Below are 26,575 nucleotides of genomic sequence, written 5' to 3' on the forward strand. Positions count from 1 at the left end.
AGGACCAGACCCTACTGCAGCTGGGGGAGCTCAAGAGGCAGAGGTTGGTTCTGGGGGCCCCAGTTCAAAGCCAACTGGCAGGGGGGTTGTCACACATATAACAGCACAGAGATGCAGGCCAGATCCACGGAACCACTGCAGGTGTATTTCCAAAAGGCCCGGCTTTTTAAGTGTGCAAAGCGGGCCTTGTGCAGCAGACCTCAGTTCAGGTTCTGCATGAACTTGGCTAAGACACTTCATCCTGCCTGTAGGAGAGGCAGAATGATTCTTCCTTTCCCTGGCTTTTCTCTATTGAGTGGGAGCTCTTTGGGACAGAGGCAGTTTCTCACTGCTGTGTGTACAGCATCTAGCACAATGAGACTCTAATGCCGAGCATCCTGGGAGGCTCTTACGCTGGCAGAGCCCGCGGCTAGCTGTGTAGGGCACCCAGATCCTTTAAACAAAGCAGCTACCCCCTTTCCAATTCCTGTACTGCTAATTGAATTGCTTCCCTTTATCAGTCCCCCTCAACTCAAGCCTCTCTCGGCCACATAGGTCAGGGCAGCTCTTTATCACCTCACTCAGTTACAGACTTAGAAGCCACTTGCCACTGTGGGTAGACTAACCTGAATCAGGAGACAGCCGTGGGGAACACAATGGCTTGTCATGAAAGGCTGCGCTTTTCTCAGAGGGTTTCAGTCCCTCGTGCTTCCTGGGGCTACTGCAGGACTAGGAAATGGGCAGTATCCCGGGCTGGGATGGCCCTTGAAGAGAGCTGGGGTTGCCCCCCTTGTAACTAATTACCTGTCACCCATGTGAGGGGGTCACAGGCCAGATGACAACCCAAAGATTGAAGTGGTAAGCTCCAAGGCCAACAAGCATTTCCTCTGGAGCAAGACCTACAGGGAGCAGGTAGGGTCCTGCAGGGAACAGATGGGAGACAATGGTTTTGTTGAAATAAATCTCACCCCCTAGAGAAAAGGGATCTGGCTGCAGCTGCTGTTGGGAGTTATTTAACACACTGGCCAATGAGGTGGCCCCACTGGCTTACGGAGGGGCTGTGGTCCCTGCCACTCACTGGCCAGCACAGCTGAGCTAGCCCTGGGGGGTAGGGGATGATAATTTGCTACTGCTGATTACCCTCTGGAGCAGAGCAGAAACCAAGGCAAGAACTGTGCCTCTGTAGTGACCTGGCGTGTTGCAGCTCCAGGCTGTTCCTATCTGTGCCCCCCCATTACATGCATAGACCCCTAGGCCATTTTTCTAGAGGGTTTTCTCTAATCAGGTGCTAAGAAGTCTCAGCCACTGGCAGCTTGTGCTTCAGCTTGGCCTGTTTTGGACCCCGTTTTTGCCAGGGCTGGCAGCATCCACTGGGTCTGTGCCCCCGCTGACCAAGGGCTGGGGTCTATGCTCCTCAGAGGATTAGGGTCCGAATGACAGTATGTCCACTGCTACAGATCAGGAGTGACTCCACTGAAATTCATGGAACTGTGCTGATCCACGCCAGCTGAGGATCTGGCTCATCTGTAGCCAAGAGTGAAAACATGGAGTTTGCCCCAGTGGCCTTGTCCAAAACTTCCCAGTGGTTGGCAGTGAGCCAGTTGTCTGCCTGGTTGCTACCTTCCACCCCAGAGGTGGCTGCATTTCAGTGGGTATTTGGGGGATTCTACCCTAAATTCTTACAGCTCCAATATGGTGGAATGTTCCCAATTTATAACCCACTGTGGATCTGGTCCCTCATATCCAGTCTTTCTTCCTCATTGAGTCATCCCCCCACGATGGATGGGGCTGGATCCTCTTCTTTCTCAAGGTGGTGAAAATCAGGAGTAACTCACGGAAGCAAAAGGATTTATACCTGTTTTACACAGGTGTAAGTAAAGAGGGAATCAGGCCCTCAGTGTTTTACTGATTGGCCTTTTCAAATCCAAATAACTCCATGATTCTATTACAAAGGCTTATGACCAGCATGACAGTGCTGCTTGGGTTGTATTTTGGAGCAAGATCTGGTGTCCAGGCCCAATTCCACCCAGGTGAAATACATTCTGCTGCACTAAATTCTGCCTGCAGTTTTAAACGGATGCAGTAGTCTTCCTGTCCTTTGTCTTGTTGCTGTGCACTGTTAAGTGGGAGCTATGCTTCACCCTAGAAGTGGCTGCATTTTGTGTGTATACAGGGCCACATCCTCAGTTGGTGTAAACCAGTGTAGCGCCACCAACGAAGCGGTGCTGATTTACACCAGCCGAGGCTGTGGCCTGTAATTTGCAGGGACTGTGATAAAGTGCTCTGAGATTGTATAGGAAGGAAGGCCCAGAATTTCAGGAGGTATTAAGGCTCCTCACTTCCACTCATTGGAGTTTCTGGGCCAAAGTCGCGATGAAAATTAATAGTTTCTTATGTTATCACAAAGTCAAGGGCGTTTTTGTGTGTGTTCTTTTAATGTGAGAACGCACAATGGCAAGGATTAGTGAGGAAAGTGGCTGACCGTTGTTGGCCAATTTCAGACAAGTGAGTCCTGAGGGCTGATGCACTTTGCACATGAAGTGGCTCCCAATGGTCTATTGCAAGGAATTGGCGCCCCCTTGTGGCTGGAAATGGTTTAGACTGAAGTGTCAACTCCACCTGTGGTTTAATCATCATAACCACCTGCACGCAGGTTAGAGCTCTGGGCAGGAGGAAAACTCTCTGTGGCTCCCCTCAGGGAGTCTACCTGGAATCGTTGTGCCCCACCAGCATCCCTAGGGCAGGGATATACCTCTGAGCAAGCCCTGTGGCTCTAAAATCCCCTGTCCCCCAACCCCTCGGCAGCATCCCCCAGTGGTTGGCTTAGGTGGCTCCCTGCCTAGCGTGCTGGCTTTTGTGCACCCCAGTCTTAGGTGCTTGTCTCTCCTCATTCACTGACGAGGGAGCCTAAGCACCTAACTCAGGCTTAGGGGGTCCCATTGTTCTTCCAGTGGTTTTCTAGGTATCTAAAAGTGAGGGCTGGTAACACTGCGTATTGCTACACCTAAGTCCCTGTATGCCAAGACAGAGGGGAGCTGAGTCTACTTGGTCCATATTACAGGCAAGCAGCATTGCGTCGGTAAGGGGGCTGAGAATGGACATGACTCAGGCAAACGTGGGAGAGATAGCTCATTGGTTTGAGCATTGGCCTGCTAAACCCAGAGTTGTGAGTTCAATCCTTGAGGGGACCATTTAGGGATCTGGGGCAAAAACTGGGGATTGGCCCTGCTTTGAGCAGGGGGTGGGACTAGATGACCTCCTGAGGTCCCTTCCAACCCTGATCTTCTATGATTCTATGAAACAGCCCTGAGATCAAAGAGGGGTTGTTGGGTTCATACCACAGACTCACCGCTGAGTCTCTGGGAGCTGAGAGTGGGCCTGCTTTGTGAGCACAGAGATCACTGGGGAATGCAGAATAGGCCCCATCAGTGCGCGCCAGAGCCTCACCCCCCAAACCAGGGTGGGGAACTGAGAACAAGCAGCCTCACTGCATACCCTAGATACACAGCCCTGAGCCTGGGGTGCCCAATATTGGGTGTGTGAGACATTCTGGAGCTCCCCTTTCCCCGTGCTCCTGTGGCGGGAGGCGCAGGGTGAGAAGAGCGCTATACAAGCTCTAGCAAGTAACGGTGCAGTGACTGGGCGCTGCTCATGAAATCTGCCTGCCTATTCTGCCCTTCCATTCGCTTTTCTCTGTGTGCTTTCTCCACAGCTCCAAATGCTTCTCTGAATGTCTGAGCTTTCGCCAAGACGAGTCTCATCTCATCTTCTGGGAGAACCTCATTGCTCGTGCAGGTGCCAAATGCCAGCCAGTTCAAGCAACTCTCTGCCTCGTTTATAAGTTTGTGGATTCTACTGCCATGGTTATTGCTTTTCCTCAGAACCTGGCTGATGCCTGAAGCACCATATAGGAGATCACATGGTGATAGACGGAGCTTATTAAGTATTATTTGTATTGCCTGAAGGCCCTGACCTCTGGTGCTAATTGCTGTACAAATAGATAAAGAGATGGTCCCCACACACACAGACACAGACAGAGACATATAGGTGATAGACAGACATAGACTGAGGGTTTCATGGATATTTATGCTCTCCATTTAACATCTCCCTTTTCTGTCACTGCAGCCAGATCCCTCCTTCAGGCTGGATCTGTATTGCCCTTGTAAGCACTGCTGTGACCCCTTAGTGCCCTCTGGCAAAGAGGTTGCTGTTCTGTATCAGCAGCCTGTGGCAGGCCTGAGAAACTCATTATACCCAACACTTTCCTGTCACAGTATTTATCTGTAAAGAATGCTGTGTGAGATCTGAAATGAAAGCCAGGATCACGCTGGTCCTCCTTATCGCAGCGTGCTGTATGTACGGATGATATTTCAGACGCTGGGTCTGTGTACTACACACATGCTTTAAAACCTGCATCCCCAGGCAGAGCCGGCAAACAGGTCTCCCCCACACCGGAGACAAAATGTGCCTGGCTCTGTCACGTGTAAATGAAGCCTTGTAAGTCAACACAATAGAAGCCCATTTGCACAGGACGTCAACAAGAGGATGTGAAGTCAACATGAAGCCACCAGGCACCATGGAATAGACATTAGAGGGTTTTACTGACTCTGGGGAGAGCAACAATGACTTTGGGGGAGTATAAGGGGACATCTTTATCCAATCGTCGAGGGAGCCAAAACTACAGCAGTTTTTGAATCCAGGGATGGTGGAGCCTAGCAACAAGGGCTGGTGCTACTGGGTGATTGCTTTAAGTGATAAACTACTTTAAACAAGGATTCCAGCCTGGTAAAGTTAAGTTTCAACTTCAAGAATCGTGTTATACTTTTTGTTTTCTATATAACCATTTCTACTTCCATTATCCATACTCAGTGTCTCTTAAATCTTAATTTTTGATAAAACATATAGGATTGTTTCACTATAAATCTCTCTTTTTTTTTTTTTTCAGAGTAGCAGCCGTGTTAGTCTGTATTCGCAAAAAGAAAAGGAGGACTTGTGGCACCTTAGAGACTAACAAATTTATTTGAGCATAAGCTTTTGTGAGCTACAGCTCACTTCATTGGATGCATTCAGTGGAAAATACAGTGGGGAGATTTTATATACACAGAGAACATGAAACAATGGGTGTTACCGTACACACGGTAACGAGAGTGATCAGGTAAGGAGCTATTACCAGCAGGAGAGCAGGGGGATGGGGGGGAGAACCTTTTGTCGTGATAATCAAGGTGGGCCATTTCCAGCAGTTGACAAGAATGTGTGAGGAACAGTGTGTATGTGTGTGGGGGGGGAATAAACAAGGGGAAATAGTTTTACTTTGTGTAATGACACATCCACTCCCAGGCTTTATTCAAGCCTAAGTGAATTGTATCCAGTTTGCAAATTAATTCCAATTCAGCAGTCTCTCGTTGGAGTCTGTTTTTGAAGCTTTTTTGTTGAAGAATTGCCACTCTTAGGTCTGTAATTGAGTGACCAAAGGGATTGAAGTGTTCTTACAGACAGCCCCGCAACCTGAAGCAAATACTCACCAGCAACCACACACCACACAACAAAACCACTAACCCACAAACCTATCCTTGCAACAAAGCCCGTTGCCAACTGTGTCTATATATCTATTCGGGGACACCATCATAGCACCTAATCACATCAGCCACACTATCAGAGGCTCGTTCACTTGCACATCTACCAATGTGATGTGCCATCATATGCCCCTCTGCCATGTACATTGGTCAAACTGGACAGTCTCTACGTAAAAGAATAAATGGACACAAATCAGACGTCAAGAATTATAGCATTCAAAAACCAGTTGAAGAACACTTCAATCTCTCTGGTCACTCGATTACAGACCTAAAAGTGGCAATTCTTCAACAAAAAAACTTCAAAAACAGACTCCAAGGAGAGACTGCTGAATTGGAATTAATTTGCAAACTGGATACAATTAATTTAGGCTTGAATAAAGCCTGGGAGTGGATGTGTCATTACACAAAGTAAAACTATTTCCCCTTGTTCATTCCCCCCTCCCACACACACACACACACACACTGTTCCTCACACATTCTTGTCAACTGCTGGAAATGGCCCACCTTGATTATCACGACAAAAGGTGTCGTTCCCCCCTCCCCCGCTCTCCTGCTGGTAATAGCTCACCTTTCCTGATCGCTCTTGTTACAGTCTGTATGGTAACACCCATTGTATCATGTTCTCTGTGTGTGTATATAAATCTCCCCACTGTATTTTCCACTGAATGCATCCGATGAAGTGAGCTGTAGCTCACGAAAGCTTATGCTCAAATAAATTTGTTAGTCTCTAAGGTGCCACAAGTCCTCCTTTTCTCTGTGCAGTGTGGTTATAAAGGACCAGTTCCTGAGTTGTACTAATGAAGCTGGGAACAGCGAACCTGGTAATTAGCATGAGTGTCCAGTGACGGGGCTGGATACTATAGGGAGACACTTTGTGAGGGGATTGGGGAGCACCGCAAAGCACAGTCATGGCTGGCAAAGCTGAGGAAATGGAAGTGGCTAACAGACTTGGGGAGTCCGGGAGCTGACCTCAGTTAAGTACCAGCAAGCCTGTCTCTCCCTGAAGCAGGGAGGTAGCACAGTGGCTCACGGTCCTGAGTGCCCCAAGATAGCAGCACAACTGCTCCTGTTTTTTGTGCGACATCCCCGTTTCCCGAAGCTTTGAATTACCCAGACATGGATCGCAAGAAAGGAAGGGCAGGAAGCGGTGCTTGGTAAGAAGAGACTTTTAATGGGACTCAGTATGGTTGTTACAGTATCTCTCTCCTACTACAAATTTTCCTGCCGGCACAGGGTGTGCTTTGTAAATACACCGGCTATGTTCTACATGAGACGACGAGTTCTGTGCTTTGCCCTGTACAGTAGGGGTTCATCAGATATGGGCTTTCCAAAGTTTAATCACCACAGCAGCACACACAACACACTGCAGCCACTCTAAGGGCTCTTCTCTGCTACAGCTGGTGCCATCTCACCGTGCGGCACACTGGCCTAAAGGCCTTGCTACTCAGGGTCAGGCCTTGACTCACCAGCAACTAGACCTTTTCCGCACCTCCCTCCCCTGCTTCTTGGCCCTTTTTTCTGCTCCTCTGGGCCTGATCTAAAGCTCTTGGAAGCCAATGGGAGTCTATCCATTGTCTGCACTGGGGATCAGGCCTTTGGTTTCCAAATGCAAAGGATTCTGGAACATACATTGGGCACCATTCAAACATCAGATTTGGCCACTCCACAGTACCACGGTGCCTGCTAGGCTCAGGACAGGAAGACCCCATGCTTAGGACTGAGCCAAAGCTCACTGGCGTGAATGGAAAGACTCCCACTGATTTCCAAAACCTTTGGGTCAGGTCTGTAGAAATATGTCTACGCTGCAAGTCAGGTAGGCATACCCCTGCTAGCTTTAATCTAGCTGACATGGGTAACAATAGCTGTGTCAACATGGTGGCAGGGGCTAACAACTCAAGTACATATCCACTCTCCCCAGCAAGCTTGTCTTTGGGCAATCCCAGTCCCGTCTTCATTCCTATGATTACCCATGCTAGCTAATGCTAGCACGGCTATGCCTACCCTGTGTAGACAGAATCTGCATCAGGTAGCTGGCCTGGTGGGTGTTGGGTTTGTAATGGTGCCCCACCTCACCTCGTTCCCATAGGCTCTCACTGACTAGGAGCGAATAGAACCAGGAGCTGAGGAGCAGCTGGGGGTGAAGTAGGCAGCCCCGAAGGTTCCCCCTCTACCAAGGTGGTGGAGTCTCCATCACTGACCATTTTTAAATCGAGGTGGGGTGTTTTTCTAGACAATCTGCTCTGGGATTTATTTTGGGGAAGTCCTACAGCCTGTGCGATACAGGACTTCAGACTAGATGATCACCATGGGCCTTTCTGGCCTTGCAATCTATCAGCCTATGAGGTGCCCCTTGCGGCTGCCCCCTTCGCCCAAGGACACCTCTGGCCAGGAAGCTTCCCCTCTAGGCAGAATGAAAGGCAGGGGATGCAAAGAGAACATCTGCAATAATAAACTCCACAAAATAGTGAGATTTGGCTCCCGTCGAAACGACCTGAGCAAAACACGAGCAGGCAGGGACTGTGGGATCAGCTGAGTGCAATGCTGAGTCACCAGGTCCTTTATCGGTAACAGCACAGGGGGACGGCATCACCCAGTAATACTGCACAGGGCCAGTAGGGAGAGATGTGGAGACTCGCTCTCCCCGTTCTTGCAGTGGTAGTAATGGCATCCAGTCTGTATCGTTCCCAGAGGAACTACACCACCTATTCAGCCACTCCCAGGTACTGACAAAGACGATGATGATCTACAGTACATTACTAAAAGCACTATGCATGCGAATGTATTGCCGGAAATATTACCTACCCCCCTCACTGCCACCGGGACAGAAATATCATTTTGCAGCGGAGCTGGGCTGCCCACTCAGTCCGGCCAAGGGTTAGCAGCGAAAGGCAAAAGCAGGCATCTGTTCAGGGGACACTTAGATGAGTCAGATGCAAGCCCCTAAAATCCCAGATCTGGATTCTGAACATCTCCAAAGTTCATATCTAAAGTTTTGTAAAGAACTGGACCATGTACTAAACCAGGATTGGGATTTTGACCTTCCCTCTCTCCCAAGGTTGGAAGTGTGTGGATCTGGGGGTTATTTCATCCCCATTAAAAAGATGGGGTGTGGTGGGACAGCTGCCCCACACAGGCAGCAGAACCCATAAGGCAGCCTTGGAGAGGCTGCAGAAGCCAGCCAATCAGGAAAGGGTTTATTGGGAGAGCCAATCAGAAGAAGGCTTGCTGGAGCAGCCAATCTATAAAGGGCTGCTCAGCAGAGCAAGGGGCAGTCTCTTCCTGGAGGGTAAAGGGGAAGGACTGTCTGGGGCAATGCAATGCAATGCAATGCAATGCAATGCAATGCAATGCAATGCAATGCAATGCAATAGTGGGGGCTGGTGAGAGTGGAGTTACAAAAGTGCTGGTAGCTTCCAGGCAGGCTGGGCATGTCAGCCAGGCCTTAGAAAGTCAGTTCTTCCTTAGAGGCTGTTGTGCTTGTTGAAGTTGTAACCTGTGCTAGTGTGAACCAGCCTCCCCTCAGCAGATGGGTGAGGTGCCAGCTAAGTGTCCCCTCGAAGATAGGTGGGGATCCTTTCTGAGAATACCCCTTATTGCTCCCCGATCCTCACTGACCCCATCCCGTGTCACTAATTCCACCTATCACATTTTTGCAATCAGAAAAAAAAAAAAAGTGCACACAGTCATAATATTGATCATTGGCCATAAAATCCTGCAGCTGATCAGCTTTAACCCTTCCCATGCCAGGGAGAGAGCAAGATCTGGGAACACTCCCTAGGCCACATTTGCTGCTATAAACAGACTAAAGTTGGTTGTTAATACAAACTGAAGAGTGGCTGGATTACAGAAAAGTCGTAACGTAACACACACTTAGCATCTATTAACCATAACACACACACACAGCGACGGCATATAGCACCTAACACTTAAACCCCACCCCGAACCTAATATCTAGCAAATGCCACAAGCAATACTGTATTTCCACAGAAAAAAAATAAAGGCAGCTCCCCTGGTGGCTCCTCCCTGTGGGCAGTGTGGCAGGGGCAGTTGCCAATCACACACTAGAATACGAAATTATAAATATATCAAATATACAATGAAAATAGATCTGTACAGAACTGAGAATGAAAATAGCCCACGGGTCACTTTGGAATATGTTCGTCATTTAACAGAATTTACACCAACATTTACAGAGTAAATATACAATAGAAATAGAATCTATAGATTATTATGTATATATGTATATAGGTGACAGAGTTGTTCTTTGTCTTTCTACCACCACTGCTGACACACCACAAGAAGAGGAAGGGGGACTGAGTGGACTGGTTGCTGGCTCGAAAGTGTAACTCAGGAGATGGCGGGCGAGATCTCTAGCTGGCATAAGTCAGCATTGTTTCATTGAAGTGGCTGGAATGATGTGATTTTTATACCAGCTGGGGATCTGGCCCCATTGCCTCCAAAAGGAACCGCAGCTGATTGACATCAGCTGGGGATTGCTTGGGGGGTGAACTGACTCCAATGGAGCTTCGACTGATTTACACCAGCTGGGGATCTGGTCCCATTGACTCCAATGGAGAGACACCGATTTGCACTAGTTGGTAGCCTTGCCTGGTGGCTCTACTGACAAAGTCTGGGAAGGCTACACTGGGTATAATGCTTGTGCTCCTTGCTTGGGATCCTGGGGCCCACGGGGAGTGAAAAGACCTGGAGGGGGAGAAACAGAGGGAGTTTGGAAGGACCCGCCCCCAATGGGCACATTATTCCATGACTGGGCACGAGGCAGGGGCTTGGACCTTTCTCTAAAGCAGCTGGTGCTGGGCCCTGGGGGAGATGGACTCTGGTCTGATGAGGCCATTCCTGTGTTCCTATGCACTGTGGGAAGGACAGAGAGAAAGACACAGAGGGATGGAGAGAGGGAGGAGTGGCTTTGATTCTGAGGGCACATGGCCAGCTGTCCCAGCAGAAGCCCTCTACAAAGCTCCCCAGGTGACAGGGACTCCGAGCTGCAAGCAGAACGGGCTCGGTTCTGATGCCCTTGACACCCTGCTCTCCCCAAACCGCCTCTGACCTGCACTGCTGTTCCATCTGCTGCTCTCCACGCCCTGCGGAGTGGGATCAGATGGCAGGTTTGCAATTCCAGGCTGAGGCACTGCTCAGCTGAGCTATTCAAATGCCTGGCCTGATTCTCCCCTCAGTGCAAATCAGGGGTAACTCTATGGAAATCCATGAAGAGATGCCACTTTAAATGAGAGCAGAAAAAAGGGGGGTCCTGGTCGCAGCTGGTGCAAATCATTGAAGTCAAAATGAGATTTCCACCAGCAGGGTATCTGGCCCTGTGTTTCTCCCATGAAGTTTGGAAAAGAGCCAATTCCTAACCCTTCTGATTCCCACTCGGGTTTAAATTCTCTCTCATCTGAGGTGGAAATTTCTTAGGGATGCTGGTGTCTATCAAGTGGCTAATGGACACAGGGAACTGGATCCTTCCAGGGCCACCCTGCAGCTGCTCCATCCCCATCTCAAAGCAAGTGCACCAGCCAGGCAAAATCAGCCTTAGAGGCAAAGAACTCAACTCTGCACAGGGCGCATTCGTCACTTTCACTCTGCTTCGAAGGTTAGCGGGGCCCACGTGGAGACTCCTAATGCCCAGGGAAACAAAGTGAATAGGGAGAAAGAGTCTTCACGATGACGGCCCATGGTACAAAAGCCAGAGGAAGTTACAGGAGCCTTTGCGGCTTGTGGGAACCCAGTGGGTCCTACTGAACAGAAGTGAAATGGTGTTTGGGACTCATTGGGTGCAAACGGGTGGAGGTGGGCCTGATTTGCATCTCACGCTCTCTGTCTAGCTGCAGTGCGTATACCCCACTAGTGTAGTAGCTGAGCACGTCACAATCTTTTGTATGTGTGTTGATGCTCAACCCCCAGCAAGGCAGAGCCGTGCTGTCACTGCGGGAGAATTGAGGCACAGGGAGACAAAGGCCCAGATCCTGAAAGGTATTTCGGTTGATTGCAATGGGAGTTGGGGGCCCAAATACCTTCCAGGATCGGGGCCTGAGGGACTTGCCTAAGGTCCCACAAGATATCTGTGGCAGCGCAAGGAATTAAGGTCTGTCTCCCATATCGTAGGCTAACATCCTAACCCAGAGGCAGGGGAAAATCGCTTTCAATGGGGGTGGAGGGATCAGAGGGGGGACCAGTGAGCAAGCAAAGCCAGTGTAACTTACCCCCCTGGGGCAAGCTCTCCAGCTGGTGTAAACTGGAGTAACAGTGGAGCTACACTACTTTACACCACATGGATTTGGCCCATTGGACCCAATTCTGATCTCATCTACACCAGTGCAGATCAGGAGTGTCTGCACTGGCATCAATGGAGTTACACCAGGATAAAAGCACTGTCGGATCTGAATCGGGCCTGTTTGGCATTCTTTGCGGACCTCATTCAGCTCTGATGTGAGCAGGTGTAGCTTCCATTGAAAGCAATTGAAGCTGTATCCACTTAAGCCTGAATATGACCCCAGTATATTAGGAGAGGGTTGAGAGCATAAAATAAAGGAGGAGGTTGTTCTACTTCATCATAGACCCGCTTGCTAGTTGTCTCTCCAGCTACGCGTTGTTCCGCCCCAGGGTACGTAAGTCACCCTAACTGAACGCCACACTGGTGCACAAAATATGGCCACACTGTATCGAACCCAGAAGATTGCAAGGGAGAGGTAGGTATCCCTTGCCTGTGGTTGCTGAGTCATGTGACCTTACCTTGGAAAAGCCCCACGGGTAGCCAGGGGAGAAGGCCCAATTTTTAGCACAGGGATAGGGAATCGGGTGTCATGGGTTTGATTCCGAGCAGTGCCACTGCTTCACATGGTAACCAAGGCCCAGTCTGTGCCTCAGTTTCCCCACCTGTAAAATGGCTACTCCGGGGCTCAATTAATGTTCTTGAAGTGCTTCCAGACCCTTGGATGACAGGTAATAGAAGGGCCAAGGGTTATTATTTAAAGGCTCACAGGTTGCATGAGGGAAGTCTCAAAAGAGATGGACCTATGCGTGGAAACAGTGCTAATGGAAACGAATGAAGCAGCAGAAAGCTCCAGGGCTTTTCACCCATCCTTCGGTCTTCCCATGTTTACCCAAGAGGGGATCGACCCTCAGCAGAGGGGAAAGCAAAGGATGAGAGGGGAGAAGGTCTCCCAGCCCTTGCAAGGACAAGGGGAGATCACCCTGGCCTATGCGCTGGCATGAAATACCATCGAGCTGGCGCTAAGTACAAGGCATAAGGAAGGGCAGGTTAAAAATGGACTCAAGTCTTTAAGATCTCAGTGAACTGGTTGGATGCCAGCAGTTTGTGAGCTGATGAGACAGCAGCTTCCCCTATCCCAGAGGGATACGGGAAACAGGATCAATAAAACTTGCTGCCCCACTGAGACCCACAAATGGATGTGGGTAATGACTCTCTCTGCTCCCAAGGAGACCCTGCCCACCAGGAGAGGCCCTCCCTGCCACAAGATAGATCCTAACCTCCCTCAGATGGATGGGAGAGACCCACAATTACTGCCCCTATACAAGCCCTAAGTCTCATGGATGGGTGTGACAGACAGGGGCTCGCCACCAGAAATGCCAAGACCTGGCACTAACCTACAGGAGACTCCGTAACACAGAGTGCACAGCTCAGCTGCTGCAAACTCGGCACGGAGCCTCTGAGCCAACTACCCCCCTGCTGGAGGCCACTGACGTCTATGGAGATACACCGGGGAGGAATTTAGAGCCTTGCTTGTAGATGCATGGAAGAAACACACACAGTCAGCTTCCATTACACGCAGATGATACCACTCTGAATAAGGGTGGAATTTAGATCATGGAGGTCTATTTCCTCCAAAAGCTAGCCTAAGATTGAAATCAGAATCCAATAACCCCAGCTTCTCTCCACTCATCTCTGTATCTAGGAGGGCTAGGGTATACCATTCATCAGGCCAGGGGGTTTCTTTCACACAGTGCATTGAAAATGAAAATCCTGGGGCTGGAGCTTGCTCACAGTTACCCAGCTGAAAATCAGGAATGACTCCAGGGGTCACCCCTGATCTACACCCGTGTAACCCTGCTCAAATTCTGGCCTATGGACATGGCACATGCTCACACACCTGAAATCGTGGTTGCACCGGAGGTCCTGTGCCACTTTGGATGGAGTAACACTGTATAATAAGTGGGTGTGCTCATTGCAGCTCAGTTTAGAATGAGATTCCACCCCACCCTGACATGACACATGGGCATATTTCCCATGTGCATCAAACCAACATCTATAGTAACACAACAGATACCAAAGGATCAGCTAGTCGCTGCCGCTCACTGTAAAGTGTTGTCCACTCAAGATGCGTCTCCGCTGGGTAAGAAATGTCCACTAAAGCTGAGCTCTTTGGGTGTCTCCAGAGCTACAAAACCAAAGGAGGTGCCACAATCACCACCCCAGCGAAAACCCCATCAGGAGATGGCTGTCCATCGGGCTATGAACATGGGTGGTCCAATGTGACCAGTGGAATAAGAGCCATCTCTTCTCCTAACTAGAGGAAAACAAGAGGAGGGGGAATAACTCCAGGTTATAAGAGGAAACGTCTTTGGCTGTCGCCTCATTTTGTATCCCTTTTCTGAACTCCCGATGCTTGGAAATCAGGAGATGCTTGGTTTGGTCTCCAATTTTCTCTCTCTGGAACTGCACCGATCAAATTTATTGCAGTGTCTTGTTTCTTGTTTTGTTTTTTGTTTTTGTTTTTTCACAAGGGCAGCTGACAAGGGATCCTGCCTTTTTGATTGGAGATTGCCGAGAGGGAAATCCGACGCCCTCCCACGATCCCTTCTTCCCAACCTTGATAGGGAAGTGGCTGCTTACTTGCTAACATTCTAGGAAGGGTTTCTTCTTTTTTTCTTTTTGTTCCACAAACAGACATGATCCATTCCCCAGTTGCCTCCTTTCCTAGGCGCTGGGGGTGTGGGTGGGCCGAGGGCTGGCGGGTGGCCATCACAGTTCAGATTCAGGGGTGCTGGCCAAGTGGTACCCACTCCCATAGCGTCCGTTGGATGCACTGCTCATCTCCATTGGGGAAGCGTTTCCCGGGCCCAGGTAGGAATGGTGCGTGGGCATCGGGGACTGGGTCTCGCTGGGCACTTTGCTCAAGATGAAGCGAGTCTCATCATTGTCCTCCAGGTTGGAGATGTCCTTCATCATCCGGCCCTTCTTGTAGGTGACGGAGAGGGCATTGGAGCCATCGGACACCAGGTGAAACTGACGGAGGATGAAGACCACGGGCAGTGGGAGGGTGGCCAGGATGATGAGAGAGATGAGGATGGCCACAGCCCACATTGGGTAATAGAGGAACTTCTCCGCAGCCTGGAAGAGAAAGGGGCAGCATCACTACAGTGGACGTGAGTGGAGGCATAGAGGCACATAGGCAGATGACAGGAAGTAATCACTATGAAGTTAAGTCAGGCTCATAGAGGTCTTGGTCCTCCAGGTCCTAGAGAAGACCAGGACATGGTGTCTAGGGGAACTTAATAAAGGGAGGCAGGAGGCCACTGTCTAGCTCTCTGCCGATTCACCTGATGTCTGAGGGAAGGGGGTACAGAGAGATCCATCTACTGTAGGTGTGTTTATCACAAAGAAAAACTTTCCCAGAGTCTGGTTGTCCCTCACCCATTGTCTCCTGCCAACTGTGTGGTCTACACACGAAGAAAAGGGCAATTCAGAGCTTCAGGGACGGAGGTGGAGGTGGCCAAGAAGTCAATTCCAAACACAGTGGAAGCGGAGAATTCCCAACTGCTAACCTGGAACCAAACCGTCACTCAGTGTTGACCTAGGCATTATGCAGGCAGACTTCCCATGAGGAAGGTGAGGACCAAGTGAAAACTGAGTAAGGGCCTCAGGGTTGGAACTGTGGAGGAGGGGACTCACTAAGCGCTGGCGTTCCTGTACTCACCTCCTCTCTGATCCAAGCACTGTATCCCGGTGGGTTGACTCCGAGCTGGATGATGCTGGCAGTCATTAGCACAGCCATGCAGAGGGGAGAGATGTACTTCCAGGTGTAGAAGTAGAAGATGTATGGCCGGAAGCCCAGCATTTCTGTCAGTTCCTGCATGAATCTGGAGAGAAGGGAGAGGAAACCCAAATGGATGGAGCACAAGAGTCCTGCCTTCTCCTTTCCCACCACTTCAGGTGGAAAACTCCTACCCAGTAACCTCCTCGGTGAACTAAGCATTGGGTGACCCTAGAAAAGGTCAGAGGTCAGCAGTCAGCTTAGGTCCAGAGATCCAAAAGCTTTCTTAGCTTTTTGAAGCTCTTGAGGCTGCAGAGCTGGCCTGGGAAAAGTCCACACGAGGGACTCCTGGCCAGTCCCCAGTTGCTCCCGGGAACAGCAGCATTCCTGATTCTGGACCCCTCTCGAATCCTCAAGCGAAGGGAAATGAAAAGAAATGAAGACAAGTGGAACCAAACTTTTCAGACAGGGTTTGGTTCCAGGGTGGGGGTTACTTTAACCAATTATTTTAGCCGTCTGTACACTTAGACCAAGTTCTAGGTCCCCTCTTTATATCCGGGTGAAATGCTATGGCTCGCCTTATGTCCATGATCATAATGGCCCCTTTCTGGCCTATGGGCCAGATTCTCAGTTGCCCTATGCCTTATGTAGTGTTGTACACCAAGCTGCAGTGGGTGCAATACACGACTGTTCCGATCTGTACTTCTTTTGTATGGGTGAAGATGACTCCACCAATTGCAGGACCAGGTTGAATCTGGCCCTATGAGCTAGTGACTATCTGTCGACCCCTCCAGGGTTAGAACTCCTTGACGAGACCTCTACAAATGCCTTCAGGACTAGCCCATGATCTGGTCCTAGCCCTGGAATTTGAGAGGCGGGTGGAAAATGTTGATCCCTGTCTCAAGCTTTGCCTATCATTGCTCCTAACCTTGAGGTGCCACCCTGGGACAGAGATGGGTGGCTTGCAACTAACCCCTGTACTGTTACATATTTGGAGCAAGAGGTTAAAGGAGAAAGCTTAGGAATCCAGCCAGACTTATAGAGGCAGTGGTGGGATTATTGCCGTTGCGTGAGTTCTTACTTCTTGGTGCCATAAATCCAGGCCACGGCAATGTTTTCCAGGATCACGACGACCGTGAGAGGCAGCGTGGCGGAGTAATCGTCAAACATGGTGACGAAGTAATTCCCCGAGTGCTGCACGAAGATCAAGCCTATCAAGAAGGCGAAGATGCAACAGCCAACTGCAAAGAGCACATAGTCACCGTCAGCATAGCTCCTCCAGGGGAATGCAGAACTCAGGGAGGGGGAACAACAGGGCTCTAACAACTCCCCCAGGCTAAATTCATGGAGCCTCAAATCTGCTGATGGAACAGTAAATAATAACAACAAGCATTACTTAGCATTGGTGAGTCTGGCAACCACCTGTGACTGTGGCTACAAACCCATGCTAATGCACCGGTCTCTACTGTTGCCTTGTTCTCCCACAGTTTGCCTCTTTTGTCACCTGGGTCCCTATCCTGCAAAGTCTTATACACATGCTTAACTTTCAGCTCTGAGACCAGTCCCATTGCAATCAGTTGCCGGAGGAGGAAGGATGGTTCTGTGGTTCTCAGATAAAGATAGGAAGTTTATTATTATTATAATAATGATTTGCATTACAGCAGCACGTAGGAGCCCCAGCCATGATCAAGGTCTCCTTGTGCGAGGCACCGGACATACATATTGTTAGACAGCCCTGCCCGGAAGAATTTCTCAAAGACAAAGGGTGGAAGGGAAACTGAGGCACAGGACAGTGACATGACTTCCCAAGTGGCAAGAGCTAGTCAGTGGCAGAGCCAAGAATAGAACGCAGGTCTCCTGATACCCAGTCTAGTGCCCTCCCCACAATTCATCTCCCTGTGCTTTGGGATTGCTAGGAACAGGTGCTGTGTTAATATTAAATCATTAAATGCACTGAGGAGAGCTAAGGATGAAGGTGTATGACTTTGGTAGAAGGCACAGTGCGTGTGTCCAAAACACTTCGAAATGCTGAGGCCACTAAAGGTGCAGATCTAGATCTGGAACACCTCCAAAGTTTTGTGTCTGGAGTTTCAGGTTCAGGCCCATCTCTGGTTATGATGTGATGCTTCAATGTTGTTTGCAGTCATGGAGCCACAGCCTGGCCCTCCCAAGAGCAGAAGGAAGCAGGATTCTTCCCACCTTCCATCATCTTTCCAACCCGCTCCCAACAACTGAAGAGCCAATCCAGTGCCTAGGTAACCCTGGGTCTCACTAGATCCAGAGTTCCATTCCTCCCCTCACCTCCCTCCCACATTCAGCCCACTCCTCAACCAGGTTTTGCTCAGGATCCCTCTGGGAGCAAGCTCTGCTCCCCTGGTCCTGCTAACCTTGGGCCCTTCCTATAATGCAGACAGAGAACTAAGGTATCTGTGCACGCTCCTAGGACATCCTAAGGTTCAGCCCTGCTGGTGGAGAACCTGCGTCGAGCCTCCTATGTGAGATCTGACCGGGCCTCACAAGCCAGCCGATGCTGCAGTCTTCAATCCACTTTCTCGAGTCCATGCCCACCCCCAGGAAATGGATAACCCCCTGCCCCCAAGGCAGAGCAGCCGGAAAGAACCTCACCTGTGAAAACTTCCTTCCGCACCTTGAAGGTGTCAATGATAGGGGTGGTGATACCCGCCATAGTCCCAATCATGCTGCCAAGCCCCAGGTTTATCAGCATCAGGAAGAACATCACAGACCAGAAAGGAGAAGCTGGGAAATGGGTCATGGCTTCGGTGAAGGCGATGAAGGCCAGGCCAGTTCCCTGCACTGACTGCATGGGTGGGAGAAGAGGGACAGCTGTGTCAGACTTTATGCACTGGGGACATGTGCATAAAAACAGACATGCACCTGCAAGCCCAACAGCCACACCTACACCCAACCTCCCACCCCCGACCCCTGAGCTACCCCTGAGCTACCCCTGGCTCTGAAGTGAATGCAAAGGACCATCCCCAGGCACCTTGTTGAGCTCATCCTCTAGCAGGCAAGCGTCCAAGCCCAGCTCCTTGAAGCGATTCTCCTTCACCGTCATGATCACTTGGTACATCTCGCTGTAGTCCTTGGCCGTGAGATGGGAGAAGTTCACGTGGGGTGGGATGAGGTCGTGGCTCAGGACGTGGCTGTTCAGGTATCCCAGGATCTTCTCAGTGTTCCTACGGGAAGCAAAGCCAGAATCACCCAGGGAACCCCCACCCTGCAATGGAGACAAGGTGGGATGTGATCGCCCCCTATGGGCCAGGCAGGGCACTGCGTGTGGAGGCGGGACACTGGGAGCTAGGCGGGGGGCATCATCTGCAACATTCCCCTGCAACGTAGGTGCGCTGGGAGGCAACCCTACCATCAAATGCACTGAGGGCGGTACACTCCCTGTCGTCCTGCAGCCGGCGCTAGCCTCCATCTCTGCAGCACTCGTCGTGAGTACAGGGAGAAAAGCTACCTTGGCTACCAACTGTAGACCACAAAAAGTACAGGAGGACTTGTGGCACCTTAGAGACTAACACATTTATTTGAGCATAAGCTTTTGTGAGCTACAGCTCACTTCATCGGATTCATGCAGTGGAAAATACAATGGGGAGATTTTACCATACACACTGTAAGGAGAGTGATCAGGTAAGGTGAGCTATTACCAGCAGGAGAGAAAAAAAACCTTTTGTTGTGATAATCAAGGTGGGCCATTTCCAGCAGTTGACAAGAACGTCTGAGGAACAGTGGGGTGGGGGAATAAATATGGGGAAATAGTTTTACTTTGTGTAATGACACATCCACTCCCAGGCTTTATTCAAGCCTAAGTTAATTGTATCCAGTTTGCAAATTAATTCCAATTCAGCAGTCTCTTGTTGGAGTCTGTTTTTGAAGTTTTTTGGTTGAAGAATTGCCACTTTTAGGTCTGTAATCGAGTGACCAGAGAGATTGAGGTGTTCTCCAACTGGTTTTTGAATGTTATAATTCTTAACGTCTGATTTGTGTCCATTTATTCTTTTACGTAGAGACTGTCCAGTTTGGCCAATGTACATGGCAGAGGGGCATTACATACATCCGATGAAGTGAGCTGTAGCTCACGAAAGCTTATGCTCAAATAAATTTGTTAGTCTCTAAGGTGCCACAAGTGCTCCTGTTCTTTTTGCAGATACAGACTAACACGGCTGCTACTCTGAAACTGTAGACCATGCTCTCTTCCCCATCCAGTGAGGGGCTGTAATCCCAGCCCCATCTCCAAGGCTCCAGCTCTGAGATCAACAAGAGTCAGATCAGCAGTCCCCAGATGCCAGCACTGGTCCAACGCTTGCCCCTCAGTTGCTCATCCAGAGATCCAAAAGCGCTGTGCACATTTTAGAGACTCGGTATCGAGCTCGCTTCACCCAGCACTGAAATGCAGCCACTTCTGTGGTAGAGCGCGGCAGCTGTTTAACATCACATAGCTACGCACCAGTTGAGGACAGGAAGTGAAAGAGAATCCCGTCTCCAGCTGAAATTGGAGGAGGAATTTAGCATGTAATTAGACACGTTGGATTTGCCCACGACAGTCAGGTGAATACCTCAACTTTAAGCTTGGATTTCCAACGGGACCTAAGGTCTTATTAGAAGCTGGTGGGAGATGGGCACTTAGGTCATGATTCAGAGAGAAAGAGCACCCTGCAGTGTGTTACCAACAATACCCTAGACCAGGTTTCATTTATCCCTGTAACAATCTTTTCATCCCCATTGGGTCATGAGTGGAGACTGAACTGGGATCTCCTGGACCTAAAAGCATGAGTTTTTAATGCATGCGCTAAAGGAATAGGGCCCAGATCCTCAGTGGCATTTAGGCACCTAACTCCCATTGAAATCAACCTTTGAGGACCTGGGCCTAGAAGATACTGAATATGCATCCCCATTTGTGGTGGTTCACCCCCTGGGTGGGAGACCAAGGTCAGGAGAAGGGCCCTGGGAAGTGAGAGAAATCCACACGTACTCCACCACACATTTCTCATTCATGATGTTGGCCTTGAACCCCAGCACAGCAAAGACCACCAGGGTGGCCAACACGGAGGTGAAGAAGTTGATGAAGGAGACAAGGGTAGCATCGAAGTGGCAGTTATTGTCCTGCTTGTTGTAGCTGGAGAAAGCGATGACACCTCCAAAGCCCAGGCCCAAGGCGAAGAAGACCTGAGTGGCCGCCTCTCGCCACACCTGGGGGTCCAGCATCTTGTCAAGCTGGGAGGGGAGAGAAAGGAGGAGGAGCCTGGTGAGTCGCCCCGTCTCCCTGTTCATTCAGTCTGGCGGGTCCAGGGAAACCCAGCACACCCATCACTGACACCAAGCCAGTGACGTCCCTTATGATAATGCAGGCTCTATATGAAGAACCTTGGGCTCCATGTTCTAGCCGGGGCCATGGGCTCATACCCACTGCACCTTGGACTACATTTGACCAGGGTTTTCGCATATGCATATGGACTTGGAGAAGCAAAGAATATAATTCCCTCCCAAACAAATACCCCTTCTAACAAGAGTAATGAGTCCATCGTGTTTATGTAGCCTGTTCCACCCGCAGATCTCTAAGAGTTAGGTGCAACCATCTCTAATTTACAGATGGGGAAACTGAGGCACCGAGCAGGGGGAATCGTCACACAGTGACACAGCTGGGAATAAGACCCCAGCTTGCTTGATGCCCGAGCCTGTCTGTGTTCCAATCACTAGACCCTAGTGCTTTTCATGGATTTCAAAGCCCCTTCAAAGCAAGTGTGGTTAGCTTCCTTTCAGAGATGGGGAAGCGACTGGCCCAGGATCATACATTGAGTCCGCAGAGCTGGGAAGAGCACCCAGATCTCCTGATGCTCACTCAGATTCCCCCATCCACTAGACTGTCTTCTCTATGAGCTCTCTGTCTTTAATACCTTCCCTCCCCACTACTATATAGTTAGACCCAGGCACTCGCTTTCCTTGCATTCTGCAGCAAGCGCCAATCTTCCCATCAAGACCACTGGCTGCTGACTTGTCCCTTGATGACTATGCCAAGTTTGCTGCCATGGAGTGCTGCAGGTCCCCGCACTGTGTGGAGCGGGAGCTGGATGCTGAATTGCGGTGTGTTCATATCTGCAAAGCATCTGGAAGATGCACAGAGCCATCTCTCTCTAGCTATTTAGAGCACGTCTCCCCATGGTGCCTGAGTACCGTAGGAGTGCCCTAAGCATTAACATTAATTGAGAGCTAGTGTCTGTGTGATTAGCCCAGTTTGTTTTAAATTCTCCCCCCATCACAGCTTCCCCTTTGTAATAAAAGCCAGAGCTGTAGGACTGGAGTGTCTGGGTATCTCTTATCAAGCTATCATCGTTAATATCTTGCAACAGCCTTGTGGGATGAGCTGATTCATCTACATCTCAGCTTCATTAATTAATTAGCTAGTCAATTACTTGATATGTAAGACTGATGGCTGCCTAGATTTGTAACTGTGGAGGTTTGTCTGCCAGCCAGCATCTGTCACAGGGGCAGCCCCATGAAGTCTTAAAATGTAGCCCATGTCAACAAGCAGAGAGACTGCAGGTGCCAACCAGCAATGCCCCACCTTGAACTAAGAGACCTGCCCCCCAAAGCATTGCACTCTGGGAGCTGTAATTTCCTCGAGCTGCGCCCCTACCTAAAAGATACAGTCTGCCTCACTTGTGTAAATTAGGTGAGGTCTTGGGGTTCCTGACTGTTTCAGTGGCACTGGGTTTAGGCACCCCGATCTCCAGTATGGGGCGTGTGTAGCACTGATTGTATGTGCATAGAGGGTTGTGTAAGGCTGTGTGCAGCTGCATTGCATTCATCTGTTTATTAGTGCGACATGGCTCTGTGTGTGTGTGTGTGTGAATCTATTTCCTAGTGTGAACCAACTATATGTGTAAATGGGACTGGGTGCACAGGGCTGATTGCATGTGTGTATATGTAATTGTATGTGTGTAGATGTGATTTTGTGTGTGTGTTGTATCAGTGTGCACTGGGTTGTGTGCACCTGCCTCTGGTTGATATAGGAAGCAGCCTGCTCCTTCCAAGGAAATGAAGGAGCAAGCTAGAAGGAATGGGAGCCTGTATCGTGATCATGGATCTCTGCCCCTATTGCCCATCCAAACTCATCATGAAATGAGGGCAAGCGGCCTTGGGAAATGACCCTGTCCCTCTCTGATCAGGCTGAGGGGCTGTACAGCGAGCGCTGGTCACTTACCTTAGGAGTGAACATGTGCAGGATCCCATCTATCGCCCCCCTCAGGAGCAGCCCCCGCACCAGGAAGCAAAGGAGCACCACATACGGGAAGAGGGAGCTGAAGTACATCACCTAGGAGAGAGAAGACCCACTGTGACAAGGACCTGTGCATAGCTACCGCCTCCCACACTGGCACTCAGGCAGGGCTCTTCCTCCGTTCCTCTCTGCACACAATCCCCCGACAGAAAAGGAGCAAGAGGGGGAGAGAATGCTACTCTGAAAGAGAAGCATTGAGCCTCTATAAGTCAGCATGAAACACATTGCAGCATTAAGGGGCATTGTGCTGCTGGGAATATTGCCCTTCAACACCTAAACGCCAGTTCTATCTGCCATGGCACTAGGGGGCACTGTGTTGCTAGGGATGCTGCCCTCCATAACCTGAACCTATCCCCTTTATACTGTAGCAAGATGTAACAATCCCCCCCCCCCCCCGTACGGTCTCTCAAAAAGATTTGAACCTACCACCTTTATCACTGACCTTGACCACTGGAACAGCCTCCATTGGGTTGTAGCAGTAGCAGGCTGTTATCCTCCAGATGACCCGGCCACTAGGGAAGGGCGGGGATGCAACACATACTTTACTAGTGCGCTCCAGTGGCACGAAGGGGCCCTGTGCGGCTAATGCCGAATCCCTGTGTAATCTGGGCCTATTTCACACTTCATCTGAGCAGGGAAGTTTGGCTGTTAATCCTCGGCTTTTGTTCTCCGCTTGCTGCAGAGCATCTGGTGCCTCTTTGTATTGCGGGGATGGCAGCCTGGGGACCCACTGTCCTGTCTCACCTGTTGCCGTGCCAGATGCTCTACAGCAGTGTTACGGAGACACACAGTGTTCCAGCATCTCCGCTGGGATTTTACCCTTCAGAACTCCCTCGCCTTGCTCAGCGAGGACACGCAGCCTTCTTCATAGCGCCAAATGTGAACACCATCTAAATGTTCATTGCAGCCTTCTCCCCAGGCCTCTGATCCAGCCCTGGTTGTGTCTGGTGCCTACCAATTCCCATTGGCGCTGCTGCCAACCCAGGAAGACAACCTGGGCGTTGTGGCAGCCTCCTTGGAGCAGAGTTTCCTCAGCAAAGCCAAGGGCAACTAACGCAAAAGATCAAACCTCGCTCTGGGCCCAAATCATCACACATGGGTGCCCAGAGTTTCATAGCCAGGCGCCTGGCCTGATTTTCACAGGTGCAGAACATGTATCGCTTAGTGGTTTGAGCTTTGGCCTGCTAAACCCAGGGTTGAGTTCAATCCTTGAAGGGGCCATTTAGGACAAAAATTGGGGATTGGTCCTGCTCTGAGCAGGGGGTTGGACTAGATGACCTCCTGAGGTCCCTTCCAACCCTGATATTCTATGATTTCTATGTACAAGGCCCCCCTGAAGTCACAGGGACACAGGACTGGAAGGGACTTCCCAGGGCATCCGTTTCAGTCCCCTGCTATCGTAGGCAACCCCATTCATAAAGCTCCATCTTAAAACCAGCACGGGTATTTGCCCCACAATTCCTATTGGAAGCCTATTCTGAAACCTCACTCCTCCAATGGTTCTACTTCTAATCGCCAGCCTGTCCTTTTGCTTAAATAGCTCTTCTCCCTCTCGCGTGTGTACTCACCTGATGGGTTTAGAAAGAGCAGACAGAACCCCTCTAAGCTTTCTTTTACAAGGTCACACAAGTCAAGCTCTTTCAGTTTCCTCTCATGAGATCTGCTCCTGAGTCCTCTGCTCGTCCAAGCAACCCTTCTCTGCACCTGCTCCCGTTTAAATTCATCTTTACTGAACAGGGGTGACGGGAATTAGACATAGTATTGAAGAGGTCTCACCAGTGCCTTGTAATGGCGTTCATGCTTCCCTGTCTCGACTGGAAATACCTTGCCTGGTACATCCTGTGTTAGCCTTTTTCAAAGCTGGTCAGTGGGGAGTTGCTGGTGGCCAGCACCTCAGGACATGAGCTCATTTCCATTAGGGGACCTACAGGCTAAGATCTTGACATGCTTGCAGAAGTTAATACCCTGTCACATACCGGGGGTATCTGCGAAGGCCAGTCATGATGGTTACATCAGCAAGGCCACATTCCCAGCAAGAATAAACTCACCAGCTGTAGAAATCTCCTACCTCCAGGCACAAGCAGCAGCAGACACTCCTACCTTCTCGGACACTTCACAGCTACGCTGCTATCCAGCTGCTCTTTTGCAGACACTCCCCCCAGTGGTCGCATTTACTCCTACTATCCTTGGTGCACATAACATCACTTCAGCCACTGGCAGGAAACAAGACTTATTTTGGCTCTGGCCACTGCTGACTCTCACCTTCCCTGAGGACTGAATTCCTTTGATCACGGCCAATCCCACGACACTCCAGGCCGTCAGCAGGCATAGGGTCATCTTCCAGTTGAGCCCTCCACTCTCTGAGATGGAGTTGGAAATCTCCAGAGCCTCGCGGTACCAGAAGTAGGTGGTTGCGGAGCTCTTCTCACATTCTGCCTCCACCACTGAAACAAACAAGGGTCAGGAGAGTTTGGGTTGCTGGAAAGCACCCCCATCCCGTGAGGGTAACATATCATTAAGGACCTGCCTAAGTCCCAGGGCAGCCAACCGTGATTTACAAATGTCTGTACGGCACTTGGGGGATTGGATCTTGGTTCATTTTTAATAGCAAAGATGGGATAGAAAGATGCTAACAAATGAAAATAAGACATTAAATAAATGGTGCAATTTATACCTGCCATAAAATATTCCCAAGTATACCAGGGAGATGTTCATACACTACTAAATGCTCTATTAACTTAAACACGCTCTGTAATGAGCTCTCAGGATCCAGCTAGATGAGTGCTCCAAATGCACTTACCAGCTGCCAACTCCATCTGCAATCCTGATAGCAGGCATGCCACAGTGGCTGTCCCCTTAGAGCAACCAGGCAATTCTGCCAAACATGTCCCAATACAACACCATGTCCCACCAGTGGGGAAATACCCACAAAGAGACAGCAAGTGTCCCATACACTGCCACATCCCAGCATCCCCTAACCACAAGCATCCCCATCCAGTGACAACTATCAGCAATGGAAACTACCCACAATCCCGGAAGCACCTCCCCAGATCCAATGCCGTGTTCCAGCAGCTGGAACCATTTTCAATCCTAACAGCTCTTGTCCACGTCCCGTCTCCCAGCACCAGCTGAGCTGGAGAGGCAACGAAATCACTCACCGGCCATTGTGCCATTTTTAACAATGGGGCACTCACTCCAGGGGAGCGGATACTGGAAGGATTTAAAAAAGTAAAAGATGCTCCAGCCGATGATCACATTATAATAGAGACCGACAAAGAAGCAGACCTAGGGGAGGGAAAATAACAGTGTTTAGTCCCTCACACAGACCTGACACTGACCAAGAAACCTTGGGACAACAAGGCACCTGAGATGTTGAGATGTGGTAATCTGGGCCTGATCCCAAAGTCTAGTAATGTGAATGGAAAAACTCCCATTGACTGCAATGGGCCAATGGATCAGGCCATTAGAAAGTTCACTTCCAATGACCATGAGAGACCCAGAACGTTACTACGATGGACCTTCAGAAAAAGCTAATTTTAAGATTGAATTCCAGTTCTTCAATCTCATTCTTCAATCGAAGGTCTAACATGGTCCACTGACTGGGAGCTGAAGCTAAACAAATTCAGACTAGAAACAAGGTTCACAGTTTTAACAGTGAGAGGAATTAACGACTGGAACAACTTGCCAAGAGCTGTGGTAAATTCTCCAGC

General features: G+C 49.9%; 1 protein-coding gene across 3 annotated transcripts in view; it reads right to left on the reverse strand.

Moving 5' to 3' along the window:
• Positions 1-11,327: 11,327 nt before the first annotated feature.
• SLC6A17 (solute carrier family 6 member 17) overlaps positions 11,328-26,575 on the reverse strand; it is a 56,934-nt gene continuing 41,686 nt past the window's right edge. For all 3 annotated transcript variants that reach the window (XM_043500470.1, XM_043500469.1, XM_038379693.2), the window contains exons 4-12: positions 26,024-26,150; positions 25,128-25,309; positions 22,791-22,901; positions 20,562-20,803; positions 18,570-18,762; positions 18,191-18,383; positions 16,647-16,806; positions 15,509-15,671; positions 11,328-14,922 (exon numbers count right to left, since the gene is read on the reverse strand). In XM_043500470.1, coding sequence (XP_043356405.1) covers positions 14,554-14,922; positions 15,509-15,671; positions 16,647-16,806; positions 18,191-18,383; positions 18,570-18,762; positions 20,562-20,803; positions 22,791-22,901; positions 25,128-25,309; positions 26,024-26,150 — 1,740 coding nt within the window. In that variant the 3' untranslated portion in view covers positions 11,328-14,553. The remainder of the gene's footprint in view (positions 14,923-15,508; positions 15,672-16,646; positions 16,807-18,190; positions 18,384-18,569; positions 18,763-20,561; positions 20,804-22,790; positions 22,902-25,127; positions 25,310-26,023; positions 26,151-26,575) is intronic.

The sequence above is a fragment of the Dermochelys coriacea genome, chromosome 21, assembly GCF_009764565.3.
Source record: "Dermochelys coriacea isolate rDerCor1 chromosome 21, rDerCor1.pri.v4, whole genome shotgun sequence".
NCBI lineage: Eukaryota > Metazoa > Chordata > Testudines > Dermochelyidae > Dermochelys > Dermochelys coriacea.